Consider the following 24,565-nt stretch of genomic DNA (forward strand, 5'->3'; position numbering starts at 1 on the left):
TTAGGCCGGAATCAGACTACGCATTGAAGATTGAGGTTGAAGATTGGAGATTGAAATTTGACCAATAAGGACAAAGAAATTTTAGCCCCTTTCGTTTCGATTGGTCAAATTTGAATTTTTCAATCTTCAATCTCAATCTTCAATGCGCAGTCTGATTCCGGCCTTACTCGGAGTGAATTTTGGAACGCACCCCAGATATTTTATATGGTAAAAAGCTGCGCAACTGTCGTTATGAACTCGTAATGAGTTACAGAATTCCACTGCTGAGCGCTTATACCGCCAAAGCGAACAACGTATGCAATGCTTATAAGCGCTTAAAGCGTGTAAGCGTGCGAACCGAACGCAGCAAAAGGGAGAGAGTAGCAAATTGCATCACTGAATGCCCGCGTCCAATCAGGATGAGGGTCACGTGACTAGAGACACGTAACTAGATTTGTCGCGTTGTCAGCGCTCCAATATACGGTCCAATATGCTCCTACTATTAAAGCTCTATATATCAAAGTAGCGCATCCTCCATGTTAGACCTACTAATCATACCCTGTACCAATAATATTAAGCGCTTATTGGACTACAGACGACTAGCAGACGACTAAATCGAAATGACAGTCGAAATAGCCAATAGGAAGGTTGCATTTCGGCTCAGATCAAAGGAATGCGCTACTTTGATATATAGAGCTTTACTTTACCTACTATAGCTCCTATCGTAGGAGCATATTGGAACATAAGGTTTATTCGCGTCGTATACTCCAACACGTTCCAATATGCTCCTACCGTAGCTCTTCCTCACTCCAACGCACTTGATAAAGTGAGTAGGAGCTATGGTAGGAGCATGTTGGAGTATGTTGGACTTGCGACGCGAACAAACCTTCAGTTTTCCCCAATCTCTTCCATGCGGATCAAAGGTATCGACGTTCACTTCGCTACTGGGCATGGCTATACTGTGACTCTAAGCACACCATGTTATTCCCTTTCACCATTTGGTTTAGATCAAATGATATTTCCTATTTATTTATATTGCTGTACACACATCATTGACGATAAAAAAATGTTTTAAACTTAATATATTTCCAGTCTATTTTAAATTATAATTTGATATTGGATTAATTTCATTAATTTATTGTTTTTACATTTTATGTTTAATTTTTTATATACGTCAAATATTTTCAGTTATCAAATTAATGCAGTTAACACAAATTTATTTTTCTAAGGCTATTATCGTACATACTATTATCGTTCTTAATCTAAAACGGCGGTTGAGAATGTCTAAAGGATCTATTATTTCGACTGTTTATTAACTTAAATAAATACAAATATTCATAAAAAATATTTACTGTTTTACATTTGTTTCACTTAAAACATAGTTCATTTTAGTCATAAAACCATTACATTAACTTTCATACTATTATTAATGTAGAAATTATGTTAAAATAAATGTTGAAATAAGTAAAATGTTCCATTTTTTTAAAAAGCATTTCATGATTTAATATAAAATAAAATGTTGAAAAAAAAATATATATATATAATCTGCACTTTAATCCATTAATAAAAATTTGGATGTTTGGAACATATACGACAGCACATTTAATAATAGAATTAAATTATTATTTAAAAATTAATGCTTGATGATATAAGAATTAATATTATAAAATACAACAATTATATTGACAAAGAATGTGACAAAAAAATTGAAATAGAATAATATAATTACATTGACGAGAAAAAAAGATTAGAATAATCAATTAGAATAAAATTATCAGTCTTTATAATAAAACTCATCTTCTTTCACTCGTACTATATATGTGATATTCTATATGCTGTTTTTTTTAGCATATATAACACAAATACATGAATAATCTGTAAACTATCAGAGAGATACACTATGTTTTACACGGCCCGATGTTGGCGTTGTGTCCGCATGTTCGAAGATAAACGTCGAGATCAATAGATGCTGCACGTGGCGAGTGCGGCGGACAATGACGAGATTGTTCGAAGCAGTCATTTTAAAGACCAGAAGCGGAATCCAGTAAACTGTTGTCTACAATTGGACTTATTGCTACCGTCACTGAGTTATCGTAGTAACCGCTCGATAATAGTCGTACCACTGTTACGTCATACACTACGAGCTCCTTTATATCTAAAATATCAAAATTAGCTTTTACAATTATAGATAAAATTTTCGATTATACATATGTAGTATTCATTGTATAAGCATGATGCTAAATACATATACAAAGTACAAAAAGGATTTTGATATGAATGTATGAAAATAACTTGTTTTACTCCAACTTTCAATCGTCACTCGTTGATTATATGTATGAAAGAATCATTACCGGGTTTGGAATCAATGCCGCAAATAGAATCAATTACGTCGAGGTTTGTCGTATCGAAACCGCGGCTACCTCCGATTTGCACTTGATCTCGCGGACTCCTTGCATCGCACTGAAAATAAATCGATCGCAATAAATATAATGCATATTGGAAAAAATACAGCTACTGTAAAAAAGCGTGTAAAACTTTTTATATGTACAAACGAGTTTTAATTTTCGTGGAAACAGTTTGTCTTTTATACACTCGTCAACAAAATTATCGCATAGGTAAATTTATATCAAAATTTCGCATAAATTTAAATAAGCGTAACTCCGCGAAAAATGATCCCATTTAAAAGTCTTTTTTTCATTTTCAAGGGTAAAGTCTGTACTTTACGAAACTTTCAATGGATTTTGAATCTATCCTTACCCCTACCTGGCATCTTTTAAAAAATAAGTGTTTCTTTTTTAAATTTACACAGTTTGACGCACTCTATGGAGTGGAGTAAATTTTTTTCATAAACGTCATGATAACCATCGTAAAGTATGGACTTTTCTCGTACAAATTAAAAAAAAATTAAGCTTTGTACGATTTTTTTAACTTTTTAACTTTTTAACTTAACTTTTATCTTTTTAATTCAGCACTACCCAACCCTGCACATGACATTACACATTGTTTATTTTTAGCCACAATTAAGATCGCGAAGCGAAATGCAAATATGGCAGCCTTATCTCGCTATGTTATAAAGTTCATCTAGATATTTTTTTCAAGTCTGTAGGATCATGTGGGACCGAGATTGTTTATATCGCCCAATATCCGAAATAATAGAAGTTAACCAAGTTTGAACACTTATATCTCCAATACTGTTAATTTTAGGAGGTCGCACCCATTGACATTTTTAACCAGGACACCTGGAAGTACAATTTCCTAAAATATGAGAAGATTTCACCGAGAACCAAAATCCATAAGAAATGTGCGTGGTCCTTTTTAAAATAAAGATTAGTCATTTTAAATAAAAAGCAGATAAGAATTGTTAATTTCAGCTAGACTTTAGCATAATCAAAGGATAATTAAATTTAGTTTTTAAACTTGGTATAAATGAATGAAAAAGCGTTATGCCAGTAACGTAATTTGTTTTGATTCTGTCGGAGATGAAACATTGAAGGCGAATGAGCAATAATTACGAATCGCGTTTGAAGAAGAAGACTTTATATTTTACAACATACTTTGCGCAAAATGCCGGTTTCGGTTGTATGAACGACGCCATGGGAACTACCGCCGATTCCGAGGGCAATTATTTGTACAACACCAGGGTACACTGCCACGAGGGTACAATTAATCCGTCTGCCATAATTACGAAGAGTGAATGGATCCGTTGTGCTTACCGACAAGACGTTACAAGCTGAAAAGCAAAGGATATAAAAGTCTGAAACGCGTTAACTATATTATTAGATCGCTTTAGAATCAGCTAGAAATGGCTTGTATTTGTTACTATATTTAACCGACAAACATATAATAATATTCTTGTTCCTGTCTCGATCATGTATTAATTTTTAAATATCTGCTTGCGGAAATAAACTTTATTTGGTTTATAAAAAAATATAATTCATATTAAACTGTACAATATTTTCCTATGCGAGACTATAATAGCATTCCACTGAAAATCGATCGCTCTCCTGTCGAAGATCCTATTATCGTGTTGGAGGTCGATAACTGATACTGAAATTGTAGAAATTGAAACTGCCTCGTAGTACGTTCTCTAAAAAAAGATCATTAAATTTAATTGGTTCTTCTGCCGGAAATTGATTAATCGATTGCTATTATTAAAATTATATACAGATCATTAGATCACTTTGATCCTCCTGCTGGAAATATTGTCCCAAAAACTATGAAGGAAAACCTACATGCGTATTTAAAAAAAAAGATCATCAAAATTCCCAACGAACAAACTGACATTATTTTGATATCAAACGACGTCTTTGAAATTTTGTCCATGTGTCAATGAGCCGACGATTTGGTGACCATCTTTTTTCATCAGCATCAGAATCATATACTTGCCACTTCTCTGATTTTCGGTTGGAGGCTTTGTGATCAAATTTTGGTCACAAAGCCTCCAGCCAAAAACCAGAGAAGTGGCAAGTACATATATGATTCTGACGCAGATAAAATGGTAATCAGAGTCTGATCTATAGAACTTAATGTTCAGCACATTGAGTAGGGGAGACCAGGGCCGATTGTCACAGTTTTTGATTAGTGATTTTTAGAAAAAAATAGATGTCTGATTTTTTGAAATATTATATACGTTATAATATACCTACATCTTTTAGGTATTAAAAAAAATATCACTCGTGAATTCATCATATCGTAAAAATAAGTTATTTAATTTTAAATGAAGCAGCGAAAATGTGACAATTAACCCCGTGTTCTGGGTTGATTGTCACACGTTCTGGGATTGACAGTAGAATATTTGTTATGGACAACACATATAAAAAAATACAATTTTTATTTTAATATCAGTTCTACATTTTGAGAAATAATAGTAATTATGGTATTAATACACAAATAAAATAGTTATTTTAATCATAAAATACTTAATCTATTTTTGTATCGTAGTTTTTATATGAAAAACGAAAAAACATATATATCTATATGAAATATAATATATTTATAAGTATATTCTCTAAAAATATATTATCTAAAGAGATATTAAAATTAATTGTCACCTAACCTCGTCTCATTTTGGTCAATCTACCCCACATAGCCATTTTTCATAAAAGAGATTGTATTCACAAACTCTTTGTCAGGATAATGATTAATTAATTGTAGCCAAGATCTTCTAAGACATGTCATTTTCTATGAATATACAGGGATGTTGCGATTAATAATGCCAAAGACTTGTCAAATAACAAAATAAGTGATAAGAAAAATTTACTCACCAACTTCATTTTCTTAAAAATCGCTATAAATGATATATACAATGCTTGTGGTGCAAATCATTTTACACAACAAATTAATATTACATCAGCAATCTACAGTCCAAAAAAAGAAACTTTTCTGCCATGTCCTGTTTGAGTTATAAGCATTTTGATAATCAACCCCATACGACAACCAGCCCCTGTCTCCCCTATTCAAGCTTGAAATAGCATGAAATCTATATCATCTCTGAAAATGAAATCGGAGCATAAGCCAAATATAAGAAAGAGAGTGACAGAAGCGTAAACAAATAAAATTAATACCTCCTGAGAGGCAAATTGAAACAGTACCCAGTATTCATAGCTCCCCTGATGAAAATGTAAAGCTTGTCGAAGCGTCAAAGAAGAGTGAACAAAGAATTTTAACGCTTCTTAAACACTTCATCGACTTTCCATTGACTCTTAATGGGTTTGAATGATGCATACACGCTGCCTGAACTCTCCCTAAACGCTCCGTAAAGTGTTCCCGAAACACATCTGTCACATTTCCCACATATTTTAAATATTTTTTTTCATTAATGTTTCCCAAACGCTCCACAACACTCCGCAAAGAGTGCATGGAGCGAATCGATACACTTTCTAAACACTTCATTTATTGGTACTTCGTCTACGCTTCCTAAATGTTCCGCAAAGAGTACACGGAGCATTCAAATACTTTGTGTACACTTCCAGGATATAGAAATAAAAAAATTTATTTTAAAACGGAGCGTCATTGAGCTGTACAGCGAACGTAAACGAAGTCTGGGATAAAAGACGTAGCATTGATAGATTTTTCACAGTTGAGTTCTAATAAAATAATTTTTTAAGTGCTCCTATAAGGGCTCTAAGATAAAAGTATGTATAATACTTTTTTTTAGATGTTTACCGAATAAATGAAATATATTTTAAAATATTATCATTTGGTTACCGAGGATCTCGATCAAATTTTATTCACGTTCTTCTAAGAACTCAACGATGCTCCATTTACATTCTCTACATATTCAGCCTAAAGCTAGGTCCACAACCTTGCTTTAAGAGGCCCTAAGCCATAAAGCTGTAAGAAATTAACCAACCACAGTTTCTCAATTATTTTTCTCATATTCAACTGTGATTGGTCAATTTCTTAAAGCTTTACGGCTTACGGTCTCTTAGAGCAAGGTTGTGGACCTAGCCTAATGACGTTCCGTTTACAATCAACGAATACTCTGCTCGTGCTTGACGAAGAATTTATCTACGCTCTTTTTTTATGCTTCTTTAACGTTTATGGTAGTTGATGTTTCCTTTACGTTTCATGTTCTAATTTTCGCTTCTTACGAGTTTCTTTTAAGTTTCCGTTACTCCCCCCTTACGCTTTCTTTATACTGCAATATAACGCTTTATTGACACATTTTACGTTTTATTTTCACACTGTACGCCCTTCTTATTATAAGACCGTTTTAAGTAAAATGCTAATACGACTCTTGTGAGTGGCTTATAATATCTTAAGATTGTATTTAAGATGACAGTCTTATATAAAGATAAGAACGATTACGAATAATGGCCAATAAAACGCAAAACGTACGTTTATATTTCTTTTACATTTCATTGTCTCAATTTTTACCTCTTATAGAAGCTTCATTTACGCGCTTCTATCATTCTCCCCTTATTACATTCAAATTATATTCCAATCTTTATTTCCGCCTTTTTTCCTATTTAGGGATATAATTAATAGAATTGTAAAATTAAAACATTGAAAACAAATAGCATCGATTTTTCGACGTTCATTCCTAGCTAATGCTAAATATTCACAGAAAGTTCGATTCATATTACCAATGTACCGAATGTTTCGTAACAGTAAAAGAATCGTCACAGAATGTGCAAATGTCGATGAAATGTTCAAAATATTGTGTGTATACTCCTTGTATATTTCACGAAAATTGCGAGCGAGCAGTACACATTTTCGCCGGCAGAGGGCCGCGCCGAAGAAAATTTACTCCTAAACAAGAATCACCTAGGAGAGAATATAAGGAGAGCACTTTGCCTGTGAAGTGAGTTCCAAAATTGGACTCCAAGGTGAAACACATCAAATGTGTTTTCCAAAGTAAAGTTTTGTTTAAAAATTGATTCACGGACGACCTGACCTAAAATTTTTGGAAAAATTTAAATTTTGCGGGATATATATGGGACATTCTCGGAATATGTAACGATATACAAATGAAATTTTTAACCGACGTTTCTTTTATATACCGTAAATATTCGAAATATTTTGGAGTATTCTTGGAATATTTTTTGGGGGATTTTAGGAACATTTTATGAATATTTCAAGAATATTTAGCGTTTGTTGTGTGTGTGTGTGTGTGTGTGTGTGCGTGTGCGTGTGCGTGTGCGTGTGCGTGTGTGTGTGTGTGTGGTTACAGATTATATCTTTTCGTAGAGATTTATATTTCTCTAATATTTGTATAAAAATGCAATTCCAAAAAAGTTAAACTTATTTTAAAGAATTCATAATCAATAAGTAATAATACTTACGTCTCGGATTTTTTTGATATCTCGCGGATACGACAAAGCCCTTCCCACGTAGAGGTACTCTATATTGAAGGAGTGCAGCGTTCTGCGAACTCGTAAAAGTTTTCCTGTACCATTTATTCTTACCGCAGAATTCGTTCGTCCTCTCCTTCATCGATAATGAATGGTCGCTTTCGCTCGGAAATACTTCGCCGTTCAATTCCCAGCCGTCGATTACCTTCCAAATAACGATTAATTAAATATCTACTAACTGTGTTACGTATCTGTATTATAAAATATTTAAATAAAGCTAAAATTATTAAATTATTTTATCTCCATTACTATATGTGCATGCGTGCGTGCGTGCGTGAGCGTGCGTGCGTGAGTGCGTGCGTGCGTGCGTGCGTGCGTGCGTGTGTGTGTGTGTGTAAATATATAATATATGTAAATATTTTATAAAAGTATATAAACTTTTTTATATATGTAGATTAAAATCGCAAAATCTAATAAAAGTTAAATATTATGCTGTAATTATAATTATTCATATCACGGTTTTGTAAAGTGCATATGTAATAATTTTAGTTCATACAGAAATCTTATATAGTTATGTGTATATGTACAGACATATAATTATGAATTTTATGTATTGTGTACAAAAATAATTTTTAAGCGACATATTATTAGTATTAGATGTCGTATAGCACATCAATAAGAAATAGCAAAATTATTAAAAAAAAGGAAATCGTCAAAAATATATTCATCATAGCTAAGAATTCGAGTTACGATTATATCTGTTTTAGAAAATTATATTTTGCAAAGTCGCGAAGAGCAAAATTCGCTTTTTGTGCTATTAAAAGCAATTTCTTTTCGCAGTATTGATTTCTGTGCATTCGCAGCACACATGACATACACCGTTATCGTAAAATTATCCGGGTTTACTCTAAGGAGTTTTCCATTAATAGCAAAAGAGGGGAATAAGTAAGAGTTGAGAGGGGAGCAGGGATTTTGTGTAATTCGATTTCTGTCTTGATAAAATTGGCACTATTCAACAATTTGTGTGACAATTTGTTTGATAATGACATTATTGATTCTTTTAAATGATTTTCAAGATTTCACCTATTGTTACCGACGAGCATAAACTGAAATTTCGCTATGCGATAGGAACACTTTATATACTAAATACTAATATATATAAATATTCATATTAATAGACATAATACCTCGTTAAATATAAACAAACAATAATATTACGTCACACAATATTATACTTTCCTACTCAACGATATAAATGTAATATAACACATATTGTACTTTAAATGATTACGTACTGCCAGAAGTCCTCGATGATCGCAAGGAACATCGAAACTATGGAAATGTATTTCTACTACGCGGTCGGGATCAGTTAAAAAATATATTCCACAAACATTGTCGTCATCGGTCGGCGATACGTAAGAGAACAGTCCGCTTTCGGAGGTAACAAACATACAGTCTGGAACAAAATACTAGCAATTAAATTCTAATTATATTGATTTCTGTGAATGTTTTCTGTATAAATGTATATGAAATATTTCAAAAATGATATACTCTAAATTGAAACTTATATCGGAGAAATGTATATACGAACAACATAATAAAAGTTTTGCAACCATTACCATCTCGATCTGATTAGTGTATGTACGTTTATATTATATTAATGTTACTCTTACTATACACATATACATATTTTATAAAAATTATTGTAAAATAATATCTCGTAAAACGAGATCTTTAAACTTTTTAACATGTAGTGTTTATATTTAAATGTAAGAATAATTATTTTAATAATCTAATTAAATAATTTTAAGATTAAACAAACTTACTAAGTGAAGTTCGATCTTAATTATGCCTTGTCTCGTCCGGATGGACGACTATGTAGTCATGTCCTCATGCTCACATTACCAACAATGTTCATAAAACTAAAAGCCGAAGATGGCGCTCGCCGCCTCGGCGCCGGCGGCCCCGGCCACGGTCCGTCTATTACTCATTATTTCAAAGTCGAAGCAAATCATAAAGTAGAGGGGGAGAAGAAGCGCCTGTGCGTTCAGAGTACAATACATTATTAATGTATTATACAGGGTGTCCCGAATTTAAATGTCTAAACTTTGGGAGTGTGTAGAGAATCAATAAACTAAGAAAAAAAGTCCTGTAGAAATATGCTCGTTTTTGCTTCGTTTTGGAGAAAACGCAAAAAGAAAATCACAAAAAAGATAAAACGTAGTTGTTCCTGCACTGCCTCTGAAGTATTATTGTCGCTGAAATCGTGCACAAAAACAATAATAATGATTCCGTTTTCAGGTGAAAACTTTTTTTGTTTGTTTGTGTAACATTAATGTATGAATGTAACATTGATAATGACTCAATAGGAGTCAAAACCTTTGTTATTAATGTTATTTATTAAATTTGTTTATTTGGCTCGTAGCCCTTCGTAACGTTTACTTATTTAATTTTTAATTTGAGCCATATTATATTATGTATTTTAAACATTTAAAAATTAAAAAAAATTGTTGGCATATATTTTTTTATTGATTTATGAGCTTTGAACTTTATTTTCCTTTTTTAATTATTAGATTATTCATTGATTTGATCAAAAATTGTAAACTTTTGAACGTATCAGTACCATACTTACATTTGTGTTTACATATTTTTGCAAAAATAAAATATTAATTAAACAAATAGATATTTATTAAATTATGTATAAATCTTTCATTTAGAATAGTTAAAGAAGCTAAAAGAATAGTTAAGGAAGCTAGCTAAATGTGTGAATTTTTAAATATTTTTTAAATCACTTAATCCATAAAAAAATACACCGGACATGAATGACGCCCGCATACACGTAATGAGCTGAAAAAACGTATACACGGTGGGGATTAATTACACTTTTTTTGAATATTTTACAATTAGTATTTTAAATGGAATTCAAAAGGCATTTTACTCAGCCCTGCTAAAAAGTGTCTTCTATTAGATAATATAGCAACTTTTATAATACTATTTGAAATTAATTTTTTCGCAAGCAAAAATAATGCGCCTGATAAAATGGGCCCCAAAACTGACAAAGTAGGCATATAAAACAAATACGTTCCCTGAACTATTCCTTACCTAATAATAGGTACCTGTGCTTTAAATTTGATTTTTTTTTATTACTTTTATTGCTTAGCATAAAACAAGTTGTTTTAATATTATTTATTATTTAAAATATTATCTACTTGCTTTTTTATATGTTATAACATAATTTGATAATCATGTATGTACATTGTTCCCTTACCTGTAATTGGCCGATAATGCTCACGTGGTATCTCCAATGAAGACTTCGCTCCAGTTTCGTAAGCCAAGATATTTGCAACTGCTTCATTTGTTATCTGAAAAAAGAAGCATGTTACATTACGCAAAGGCAAATTATTCAAATTAGTCGATTTAACAAATATTTCTGTTCAAAATTCCGTGTAAATGGCAGCAGACAAAATGCTGAGAAAATTCCATGGATATTAAAGAATGGATTATTTGTACTTGTTCGCATTGAAAATTTTAGTGCAAAATTTACTATTTATTGGCAACGTTTATCAAGTAAAGTATTGCGTCTCCGCGTTAAACGACTGACATATTTATAACGCGTGCTCATATGATATACATAAAAAAAGCAAATGAAAGGTGACGCAAATAAAATATGATAATATGGATAGTTACAGAAGAAAGTGACGATCGAACATTTAAACAATAACATGTCAATATTAAATTGTCAATAGTAATATTACAATATTGAATATAGGAATAATCGACCAAACTAAAACAGTTTATTGAAATACGTGCAACATGTACGCAGCTTCGATCTCATGCATTCTATGTTTGCAAATAGTCTATATGTTTTATTTGTAATATAAATATTGGATCGGAGGAAAAGTTCTGCGATATTTCGTTAGCTCAAAATTATATACAAAATATATTCGTTCCGAAATTTTCGACTATCTGACGTGAAAGCTTAAAGTTTTTTCTAAAAATTCGTTTTTAAAAATGTTTCTGTGACTTTTTGTTATCAAGTTACATATGGATTGAATAAAAAAGCATTCTGATTTTGATTGCTCATAACTCCGTTAAAAATTATCGTGCCGTAATTAATAACACAGATTCTTAAAGCTGAAACTTTGCTCTATCGAATGGTATCATGATAATTTTTTAAATGTAAAATATATACAAATTTGAGTTAAAAATGTAATGTTATTATCCTTATAATCATTATGCAATTGTTAAAAAAAAAGTAATGTCATATTTTTAATTCAAATTTATATATATTCTTTTTTTTTAATTGGCAATCATATCACTTGATAGAGCAACGTTTCAGCCTTAAGAATCTGTTTTTTTTTTTTATTATAGTACGATGATTTTTAATGGAGTTATGAGTAATCAAAGTTAGAAGATCCTTTTCACTTAATCCGCGAGTAACTCAGGAAAATCATAAGAACATAATTTTGTAGAGAAAGCTTCAAGCTTTCACGATAGATAGTCGAAAATTTGCTTAAATTTTTTTGGGCACGCAGACCTACGAAGTACAAAGAAAATTTTTCATTTTTTTCAGCTCGTAGTTTTCTATATGTAAAAATGACAAAACTCACTAAATTCGAAAAATGTAATAACCATTCGGAAGTAGAAATTTTAAGCTTAAAAACTCTTTTTTTTTAATTTAAATTTTGACCATTTTTAACGAAGATATTGTATATATAATTTTGAGCTAAAAAATATCGCAGAACTTTTCTTCCGACCCAATATAATACATAACAGATAACATACAATCGTCTACTTATATACACACATTTGTAATCCTTTTACACACACACACACACACACACACATGTTTAACAATTTTAATTTATTAGGAATATTTACGCTCCTATCCCTAAAGATTCTTTAAAGGTATTTCTCCTACAATCGCATTAAAAAGTTTAATCACGTTCTACCTACGAATATGCCTCTCCGCGCGTGCTCTTTGAAGAAAGAACTTTTGAGGCGAGCGTACACACACGCACGCACGCACGCACGCCGCACAAACGTCGTATCTATGTGCACGAACACTAATCCATACTGAAGACAATTGAAATGTGGCAACAGCATGTCCTTGTCTCGCTGCTCGGCGTGCAAGAAGGAGAATTTCGTCAAATTATAAATTTAAACCATTCTAATTCAGAAACGCGGCACCGCTATTCCTCCTAATTTTTTTATGAGATTTCTATAATATTTTTACATTACATATTTATTTTTTTTTAAATCTACAAGATTTTCACCGCTAAGTATTAAAACGTTACTTCGGCAAGGTTTGGTATAGGAGTTTACGTGTTAAAAGCTGAAACTTTGAAAAAATGAATATCTCCATTTCGGCACCGCTAGGGTCTTCGAAATTTTAACCATATATAGATAAAATTTTTTTAAACATATCTAAATTTTTAAAAAATCTGTAGAAATTCAATTTCTCGGAGAAATACCTTAAAAATACATATAATACATGGAATAATTATTATACAGCAATTAGTTTCGCGTAATATAATGTTGAGTTTACCCAAGCCCAATCTAATATGCGCTTTGCCTCTTCTTGCATTAAACATTCGAAGTTTATATGCTTTTATATAACTTTACGATCGATCATATTGCTTTTCTTGCTGAGATCTTCAAATCGATAAATACGTATAATAATTGCGTGATTACTTTGGTCGCAATAATAAACTTTAATTTGATTCGAATGTTGTTATTAGTTATTGTATTACCAACAAACGCACAAAGTGCGATATGATACGCTTGCATTATATGCTTCAAAGTGCAAATAAATTTTTGTTCAATTAAGTGCATTAAATGCATGTAAATAATACTTGAAAAAGCAAAATAGAAATCAATTTGTTTTATTCACAAAGGATCTTGTTTTAATGTAATGTTGAGAACAATGCTACCCCGTTTTTATTAATTAATTCGCATTCGTACGTGTTTGTTTCTATGAATATTGTAGAATTACACTGGTTACCATGCTATAAAGTATAAAATATGAAAAATAATTGTGAAAATTTGTACCACGCTATTTTATATGATTGTAAATATAAAATCCGGTTTAAAAGAAATATCTATATAATCGTTATGATTTAAGTAGAAGCTCGTATAGCGTTTGTTGCATTTTGTTCGGGCACATGCATGTATCTGTCATTACGTGCTGGAATAAGAATCGCACAAATTACATTTTTCACCGCCGCGCGTGCCTCGCTACGCGCGTGTGCGAAATGAAAAATCCGTTATTCAATTAACATTATTTCTCGACTGTCGCGATAGGATGTGGGAGCCACTATGAAAACCGTGTCCCACCTGCCAGATAAACCTGTCTCGATAGTAATTGCCAAAGTCGAATCTCCAGTCTGAATGATGGCCCTGGTGCAATCGCAATACGGGCGCATTTGCCGGTCGCGCGGCGGCACATAAGGTAATTATCGCATATCGTTAATGTGACACGCGAGGTCCCTGGTACAATAATATATATCTACAAGTTTTTCGTTTGTTCTTTTTAACTCTCTTTGAACACAAGGAATTAATATTATACTATACTAAAATAAAGCACGTTTATGATTAATGACAAGTTCAACTGTACTTTCTCATTTCCGGTTTTAGTTAATATCGGTAGAAGAGTACAGTTCTACAACATTTTGTCACATAAATCAAATAGCAAAGTAGATTAAAAAATTTTCTCGTTCGTGCGATCTCTTTTCTATAAAAATTCTAATCAAAACTCGCAAAAGATATCGCTTTATATTTATTACATAATTACATATAAAACGCGGTAGGAAACTTGACTAATTAAGTTTTCGTCTTTGATATAGTAACTTGATGTTATATTTATCTCTATTTCCTTATGAAAGTGATGAAAAGAAGTCCAAACCTTAACTAGCCAAGAGTGACTTACTTGTAAATAGAGAATCAAAACTCGTTATAAGTTAACAAATGACGTCACTTGTAATACAATTAAAAAGTTCTTAAAGTTCCTAGTTTTTGAAATTCTCTTTCTACCTTCTTGTGTCTAATAAGATTCATTTATTAATTTAAAAGTATCATATTTTTAATTTAACTTCATTTTCTGTACAATAAAATAATTATTCCCCAAATGTCCAATTATTATTTTTTTTATATAACTAAATTCTTTAATTTTATTAAAGTTTATTGCGCACAGTGTATAAATACACATAAATATAATCGTGAATACATTTTCGAAGCTGTCACTAAACATTTGAGTCATATCGATCGACCGTCAATCCAATTCTAACAGAAAAATATAGCAAAAATCAATTAGCTAGGTTAAATAAATTAAGCAATTATAATTTTATTAAAAAAAAAAAAAAAAAAAAAAAAAAAAAAAAGAGGTAATAGATTGGAGAAGAACCTACGATAATTTTATCATAGCATGGTCTTCTGTAACCATAATTTTATTTTCATTGAGTTTGTTATAAGCTAAAATTCTCAAATAAGTCTTAAATTTTGAATTTCTTCAAATCAATTATTTTTGAAAGAAGAAAGTAATAAAAACAGAAAAATAATTAAATTAAAATTATGTGCACATTCAATGCAAACATTTTAAGATACTTTATTATTATACATCACTTTTTAATGTGATGTATAATAATAAAGTATCTTAAAATGTTTGCATTGAATGTGCACATAATTTTAATTTAATTATTTTCTCTTGCAACGTACATATAAATAAGAATTTTATCTTAATAATTTTAAACGATCGCAGTTTATTCTCATTAAAAAAATATTCTAGTAACCATAATATTCCAATTATAATCATTTTTGTTTATTAGTTTTATCATCATTAATGGTTATTCAAGAATTAACCAAACAAACATCATATTAAAGACGATAAAAATTATGAAATATAGTAATAATTAAGATAAATAATTATGTATGTGCTTTACTTTTAATTTTACATTTTCTGATTTTACTGTCAAAAATATATATTTCTTCAAATTATGTATCTTTTTGTGTATATTTTATAATATTTCTTAAACTCGCGGATATTTAAAATAAGTTTCTTCAAGTTATATTTCATACATATTTTAATTTTTAAGCAAATGTACATTTTAGCGGTGCGTTTACCTGTTGTTGACGGCGATCGTTACCGATTGCTGCTTTCGCAACGTGAAACGTCGCGCCGACGACAACGATGATAATGATGACCAGGAGAATTGTTGAAATTGACTTGGAGAACATCTTTCACTGATGACAAAATCGAGAAGAAACAGATGACAACGCGTAGAGAGTCAAGTAAGAACTGGAACTTCTCCCTCGCGACTGAATCGGTTTCCCTCGCCTTTCGATCGCTGTGGCGAGATCGAAGTGGTGGCGCAAGATATTGTAGGGGTTGCGCCGAGCTTGGGTCGAGCGCGGCAGGTGTTCTGATGGCGTCGCGACGCACGGCGTCCCTCTTATAGCTAGTCCACATAGCCTCCTCGCTTCGTTCTGACTGCGCGCAACCCCCAAACCTTATTGTTACGCGCTACGAAGCTCTACAACTCTACGGTGAATTTGGAGACTGGAACACGATGTACATTTTGTTCGATCTAAAAGGACAAAAATATTCCGTTCGAGTCTTTTTATTATTTTCGTATATTTATACGGCGTTTTTAAACTAAAAGTAAGTTTCAAAAAATTGATATTTTTTTGTTAAAACATTTATGTTTGTATTTTTAAAATTTTACTTGAAAAATTCACCCTCTTCACTAAGCAATCGATACTTGAGCGATCATAAGTTTCGTCACTTTTTCTAAGATTATCCTTTTCAGGGGAAAAGATTTTTTTATTCCTTAATCAGTTTTTTTATGTACGATAAAAGATTAAATAAGAAATTTTATAAATACAATAATAAATATAATAAATAAGCAATTCAAAAGCACAAACAAATTAATTATTTCTCGTTTTTTTTAAATTTTAACAAATTCACATTTGTTATTCATTGATTATACAAAGCTCACATGATATATACCTTCATGTAAGCTTTGCACGTATCGCAAACGAATGTCAAAGGGAACAGGAATTATCGACAGATTCTTTCGCAGATGCGAAAATCACTATATCGCAACGTTTTGTGTCGACATATATTGTACCGCCGCGTTGAGGAGAGGACGGGTTGACATTTTAAATATTCTTCGATATTAACGTTTATAACGATGTTCGTAATCACGAGGCAGGAATACAGGACACGCATCATCCTGTCAGTAAAATGGACGATCGCTCACTTTATTGCTACACACACACACACACACACACACACACACACACAATGTGTGTGTGTCTTTCGTCCCGACACGACGTTATTTTGTCCGGCTTTAATCTCAAAGCTATAATCGAGATCGAATGGCGGCGAAGAGTCGTCGCCCGTTGTTCAAGGCAACGTCCGTAAACTTTACAAATGATTTTCCTTTCGTAACGAAAACACTAAGACAAGGCATATTATTATGTTTTTTTTTTACGCTTGAGTTAGGAGTGTAATTGAATGCGAATGTGATGAAAACCGTTATAATATTGAATGTATAAACATTTGATTGATGAGAACCTAAGGATCGAAAAATTCGAAACTACTTTAAATAAGTATACCCCGCGAATTATAGCCGTAAATAATCATGCATTGTGAAAATAATATGTCACAAATATTTGCCGCTTCATATAACGATTTGGATTATAAAAATGTATAAATGCAATCTTAAATGTAATATATGTAGATGTATATGTATATATATATTTATATATGTATATATGTACACGCACACACACGCGCGCGCACGTACAGGCGTGACGGCTCTACTAACTTGATAGATAAATATTCAATCCAATAAAATTTATGTGAAATATATATATAATTAAGAAATAAATCCTATTAAACCAAACTTTATAGTAATTATTTATATTATTTTATACAATCACAGAAAGAACTATTGATACAAGCATACTGACTGATAATCGCTCATTTATTAACGGATCTATGCGCTAAAATACAGAAATACAGAAGCAAATATCGGTCAATATCTCAATCTCGATTTTTTATACACGATAGAACCATGTTTAATCTATAGATGTCAAAATCGCTTTGCTTGACGGTATCTATTTAGATGTAAATGGTGGTCATTGTGTAAGCATGCTTTCCCATAGAAGTTAAACACGAAATGCGACATATCTCGACGACACTCGTGAATAAATAATAGCGACTGTTCGTGACAGCCACGATTATTACCTGTTGTAATCCATTAAATTGCGGTGAATTATAACATGAATGTTAATTTTCAACATGCAATTTATGTAACTGTTAGTATTATAGCACTTTACAAGAGAATCTGTGTATCAAAACAGTATCGGTTATTAACATTATTGTATTCGTGATTTGTATTTTTATATTTGTATTACTATATACTAATGAGTGCTGTCCGTGTATATATATATAAATATGAAAAAGAATTATATTATATTTTCAAACATGCACACTGGTACTCGCAGTGTCGCCGTTTGCGTGTATTCCTACACAAAATAATAATCTTTTTCTCTTATAAGTTATATTTAATCAGACATGAAAACGACATTTTTATATGATAGACTGTGTATCCTCGACGAGATTCGCATGTCCGAATAAAACAGAATGCGACTGGATTCTCATGTTTATGATTAAACGGTGATCATGAAGATGAAAATAAACTGTAAAAATATAATACGGTCTATTTATAGATCTATCAATAATACAATTGCCGATTTACAATTCTACTGCGGCAGATAAATCAACATGTGGGTACCGGCGACCTAAAAATCTACAAAATTATAAATATTTTCAAATATCGATCCTTTTCAAACATCCTTTAGGCATGTGATTGCAATTTCTATTCATAAATTATTAAATCTATAAAAATTAAGTTTTAAATTAATATTCTAAAAAAATTTGGAAGAGGAAAATGCTTTGCTGAAAAAACAAAAAGTTATTTTCCAAGTTTGTCGACAGATAACGCTCGAACACGCTGATTTCTATTATACGCTATATGATAATTAGCGTAGCATCGATTAGATATTGTAGAACGCTTTGCATGATCAAATAGCTTGCAGCGAAACGTAAATGTGCGATAATGGAGAAAATGTCTCGAAGGAAAATTCTCGCTGTATGAAAATTAATAAAATTCAAGAGCACTGCCATGAGTAATTCAATTTCAAGAAATAATCTCGATTGTGCTATCTTGTTTTACTCTCTATTTTATCGATGAAAGTACAATGCGCGTTAGAACTTTCTCGAATGACTTGTACGCAGTGTCGCGTTCGAACTTTCTCGAATGACTTGTACTTGAAATATTTCACTTGGCGAAGAACTAAGGACGCGGAGGCGTGTATAACGGATAATGTTCTTGATCTTCGTTGGGAAGTACCTGGTGACTTCTGTCGTGCCAACCGTCCGAGACGTGATATAATCCGTAATTAACGCCACTAGTAGCTATCTTTTTCAGACCTTGTATGCTGGACAATATAAGAGCCATTTTGGCAAGAATCAGAGCTTTACCACCCAACACCGCAAGAAATTGAAAACCCATCGGCACTAGAATCGTACCCATTAACAGTAAGCCCATCATCATCAGCGGGAACACGTGATTCTTACGACGGTAACGGCGTTTCCGACCTATAGGACGCAAATTTAACTTTAAATTATTTATATTAACTTTCATAGTTTGTGCTGCGATATAATCCGCATTATATGACTCACCCTGAACGATATTACTATCCAGATTACGTGCGGACATCGGACTGTTAGCAGCTGTATTAAATATACGATCGACGTCAATTTTAAAAGCGTGAGTCCGCAGGACGTGTGTCATTCGATTCCAGATGATCGCCGACCAGCTGGTATCCTCCTCTTCTAACTCATCGGTAGAATTATCTCTGTCGAAAATCGCTGCGCGTGTTTTAATCGCAAATATGATTTTATTTAAAGGGCTTGCAACAACGATGTGTTAAATTAAATGTAGTACATTATAAATTTCGTGAATTTTTAATATTCCTCTTTACAAAATTCACCAAAATCTGCATCTTCAAAAGAAATCAATTTTTAATCGCACAATTGACATTATCAATTAACTGCAAAATTATGCGCATACTTTCTTCACTCGGCACATTGTTATTCCAAACCCTTATATACATAATTAATTTTATAATGTGTAGTATTTCTTAATGATATTCATTGCATCTTATGTAATTTCGATAAAGCAAAAGCATGTCGGAGATACATAATAAACGCTTTTCTCTCTTCTGATATATTTCCAATATTATGAAAAATAATTGGAAGAGTTGAATATAAGGTTGAACTTTGAGCACGCGATAACGCATTCTTCCGAAATTCAACGAATTCTGATATAATATTACAATTTTACTGCAGCACGCTTCAATGCATATTAATCTACTATACAGCAAACTTCGATAAAATTCCTTTAACAATTTCTCCTTGATTCGCATACCTTTAGCCTTGAGCTTTTATCGGACAGAATTCTATTTCTGATCTACTTCCCTACTGCGCCTACTTGCTCTCTCTCTCTCTCTCTCATTTACAGATAATTAGATATAGATTATAATAATCAACTCACTTATATTCCGTATTGTTTTCATCGTTTGAATGAAGTCGTATCAGATCGACTCCGTTGAATATCGTAATAACATCATCGTCGAGGAGAGTATCTAAGGTGTCAATGGCTCTCTGCTGCACGCATTTTCTAAAAATGTCCAATAATTCATCCTGGTCGGAACTGTTCTGCGTCACTGATGGACAATTCTTGATTATGGATCGTAATTCAGAGTACCATTTTGTTTTATCGTCACAGTCGGCCCTTACGACTGCAGTCAGCATGAAGGCGAGGATGTGGAAAGCACGAGGGTGCATCTGTATTTAGACGCATATAAGTCTCTCAGGACCAATAATATCAATGTGGGTTAGTGACGCAGTTTATTTGCGTTTTCTCTCTTTCTTTTTTCTATATAATGTCTTTCCTGAAAATCAACTTTATTCGCCTAGTCTAAACTTTAAACTGTACACTTTTGTTAAGTTGCAAGCAAATTCCATAAATAATTTTGCATCAATCTTTTTTAGCAAAAAAATGTGAAAATTTTTTTTAAAATATGTCGTTTAAAGAAATTTCGGGGTACCATATATTTATACGAACGCTATATTAATACTTGTACATTTCCTTTTATAAACAAAATTTAGAAAATTTAAAATAATCCGAGAGGAAAGTCATAAGAAAGAAAAGTATCGTTTTTTTTAGATTGGAATGGTTGCGTTCAGCAGACTCAACTGTTGTGGAGCGGATTTGTGAGCGCTCGCTGCTATTGGTGTATTCTTTTAGATTATCCAATAGCAGCGAGAGTTCACTGATCCGCTCCGTAACAGTTGAATCTGCTGAACGCGACCAATGTTGACATAGGAAGGTATTTTTATTAAATTTAAATTTAATTAAAAATAGTTGTTTAAGATTTTTTTATTTTCATTATTTCTTTTGTTTTTCGAAAATAGAGATAACAAATTTTTATTCCGATTACTTGATTAATCAAATAATAAAAATTTTTTATTCCGATTACTTGATTAATCAGGTAATTAAAAAATTTTTATTCCGATTACTTGATTAATCAAATAATAAAAATTTTTTATTCCGATTACTTGTTTAATCAGGTAATTAAAAAATTTTTATTCCGATTACTTGATTAATCATGTAATCAGTAATCATTAATTTAATATTAATTTTTTGCCGATCCCTGTTCGGAAGTGATGGAAAGAATATCAGAACTTTCTTTCGAGAAGTATATTAACCGTTTTCTGATCAAATACATAATATTTTCACGGCATTTAATTATTTGCAATATATATCTAAAAATAGTATTTTTTAACAGGCACAAACGTAATTTTAACTTTTTCTATAGTTATTTTTGATGATTAGCATTATTATTAATTAATCCTGCCTAATTATTATCAAGTTTCTCATCTTTTATTGGTTAATATTACGAAAATGAAAAAATGTTAATAATAATATTTTAGCAATTTTTCTATTAAGTGTGTCATCTTTGACGTATACTCAAACAAATCAATTGAAAACTGGTCGATTAAAAGCTTTCAGAAACAGAATCCAAAAAGGCAGACCTTCCTTCAAATTCACGAAAATATCCATAAAGAGGTTTACCTGGAAAAATCTGCACTCCTCCGGAGACCACTTCACGAACGGACACGTCGCGGTATACTGTGAAAGACGGTCGTGTGGGCAGTGCATTGCGTACATTTATACGTGCAGAAAATAGATTATGATGCCGTGCAGGTAGTCATTACGAGTCATCGAAGGGCATCAAGGTAGCGGTCAAAAGGCGGTCGGACTTTACGCTCGACCGACCGCTCTCCGTAATCACTGGAAAAAACTATGTTAGTACTATATGACAATCCGGATATTGCTATTTTTTTTCCAATAATGGATAGAATCCACCGATTTCCGCTACAGAAAAAGTATTTCAACATGATAAATATCTATACGTGAAAATGTATCAAAAAGCGACAATTAAGCCATTTTTTTAAATTAATGTCTATATGAAAAAGGAGGATTTCTATGCATAATTTCTAAGATTAATATGAGAAACGTCGCATATTTCTACATTGGAAATACATACGAAATTCTATAACACATAAATTTAAAAAGTAAAAAAACCATTCAAAATTTTGAAAATAAAATGTTTTGCTCTATTAATTTTACGATGCTCCAAATAATAGTATACGCGCGATGTCGCATAAATTTATATTGGATCGATCCAAAAGCAATCGGGTTAACTGCATATTTTTTCGCAACTGTGTGTGTATGTGTGTGCAATATTAATTTGCTAATAATATTACACATTTAGAATTTATAAATATATCAGAAAACACGGTGGTGTCTCCGGCCATGTTCCAAAAGTAAAAGACACTACAAGTCTTCTCTTATCCCGAGCCACCAAAGTCCATAATTTGGGGGTACAGAACTACTAAAATATAAAAAATTTTGAATCGCACATAACATATCCTGAAAGGCGGCATCGCCACGAGTAATTTGAGCCAAAAGAAATAAAAATCGGTCAAGCCGTTCTGAACATATAAACGGTCGAAAAATGATGATTTTCGTGAAAGATGAAGTAACGTCTCCTTCTCTGTCCGCAATCACGTGCACCTCTCTTCTCTCTCACCTTTCACTCACATCTCCCCCAACTTCGACCCACTCCCTTTCTCCCCCCCCCCCCCCCCTCTTTCGCCCTATCTCACTCTCTTTCGTCCTCTCTCACCCTCGCCTGCTGAAAGTGTCCGATGGTCACTCAGGGTCGTGACCTTGACATTGGAAGTCAAGGTCGTATTAATTTTTTTTTGACAACTTTGTAACCCGTGATGGGTGACTGCTACAACCTTTCGGAGGTTGTTCGGTGTGATGACCTTGATGTGTGGGAGGGTCAAGATCATCGGAGGTGAACTGTCCATTTTAATTTTAATATTTTCTTAATGGGCAATGGTCGCCTGTTGAAAGTGTCCGATGGTCACTCAGGGTCGTAATCTTGACAATATGAGTCGAGATCATTTTAATTTTTTTTTATAACTTTGTAACGCGTGATGGGTTACTGCTACAATCTTTCAAAGGTTGTTCGGTGTGATTACCTTCGTAATGTGTGGGAGGGTCAGGGTCATCGGAGGTGAATTGTCCATTTTAATTTTAATAACTTCTTAATAATCAACAAGCGACTACCAAAACGTTTCGATGGTTATTCAAGGTCATGACCATCACCAATATATGTCAAGGTCAACATTGTCGGAGTTGAATTCCCTATTTCATTTTTAATAACTTTGGAACGTGCGACGAGTGACTGCTACAACCTTCCGAAGATTATTCAGTGTGATGACCTTCATAATGTATGGGAAGATCGAGGTCATCGGAGGTGAATTTTAATTTTAATAACTTCTTAATAAGCAGCGAGCGACTGACAAAACCCTTCGATGGTCACTAAGGGACATATATTACCTTGACAATATATGTCACGGTCAGCGTCATCGAAGTTGAATTCCCTATTTCATTTTTAATAACTTTTTAACGTGAAATGGGCTATACCTTCCGAAGGTTCCAGGAAATGTAGTGGGAAAACAAGTATCATATGCCGCAGATCTATGTTAAGTAATAATTCCAGATTGGAAAAAGGAATAAAATTAAGTAAAAGTTACCGAAATGTTTAAAATACTGACGAAAAGACTATCCAAAGTTTGAATTTTTATAGTTAAGAATCTTTCCATGGTTCTTATTTTATGAATCGTCTGACTGAATAACTAATTGAAAAGGAACATTTTATGCAAATATATTTGTATAAAAAATGTAGGGATGGGAAGTAAAGTAACGTCCTAAATTTTATCATTTATAAAAACGACTTGATAATGACTTTATTGTAACGATAATTAACTATACTCTAATTTTATGCTAAGCTTGGAAAAGTCACTTTGAGAGGTAACTCTTAATTATTACGTGTTTATTTACTGAAGAAATTACTTGTAATGAGTAGTTCTAAAAATAAAAAATTACTTAATTTTAATGATACGTATCAGGTAAATCAAAGATTTGATATCAATAATAGGCGCTAAATTATAATCTTTAAAAATTATCTATAATTATTTATTATTACTATAATTATTATTATAATTGTTATTCTTCCCCGTAATATATACATACACATATATACAGGGTGTTTCCAAATTAAATGGCAAAACTTCGGGA

General features: G+C 32.1%; 2 protein-coding genes across 2 annotated transcripts; both read right to left on the reverse strand.

The window, feature by feature from the left end:
• Window positions 1-1,799: 1,799 nt before the first annotated feature.
• crh-BP (corticotropin releasing hormone binding protein) lies at window positions 1,800-16,179 on the reverse strand. The gene is made up of 7 exons (XM_018449680.1): window positions 15,894-16,179; window positions 11,044-11,137; window positions 9,071-9,231; window positions 7,767-7,980; window positions 3,534-3,709; window positions 2,331-2,439; window positions 1,800-2,134 (listed from the first exon to the last, which is right to left on the reverse strand). The coding sequence occupies exons 1-7, from the start codon at window positions 16,005-16,007 to the stop codon at window positions 2,001-2,003; spliced, it is 1,002 nt and encodes a 333-aa protein (XP_018305182.1). The 5' UTR covers window positions 16,008-16,179; the 3' UTR covers window positions 1,800-2,000.
• A 2,588-nt stretch (window positions 16,180-18,767) lies between these two features.
• Osi23 (DUF1676 domain-containing protein Osi23) lies at window positions 18,768-22,218 on the reverse strand. The gene is made up of 4 exons (XM_018449714.1): window positions 21,983-22,218; window positions 20,399-20,691; window positions 19,525-19,700; window positions 18,768-19,440 (listed from the first exon to the last, which is right to left on the reverse strand). Exons 1-4 carry the CDS (start codon window positions 22,076-22,078, stop codon window positions 19,136-19,138), a joined length of 870 nt encoding a protein of 289 aa, XP_018305216.1. The 5' UTR covers window positions 22,079-22,218; the 3' UTR covers window positions 18,768-19,135.
• Between the last annotated feature and the right edge of the window lie 2,347 nt (window positions 22,219-24,565).

This window comes from Mycetomoellerius zeteki, unplaced genomic scaffold, assembly GCF_001594055.1.
Source record: "Mycetomoellerius zeteki isolate Tzet28-1 unplaced genomic scaffold, Tzet1.0 scaffold25, whole genome shotgun sequence".
Lineage (NCBI taxonomy): Eukaryota > Metazoa > Arthropoda > Insecta > Hymenoptera > Formicidae > Mycetomoellerius > Mycetomoellerius zeteki.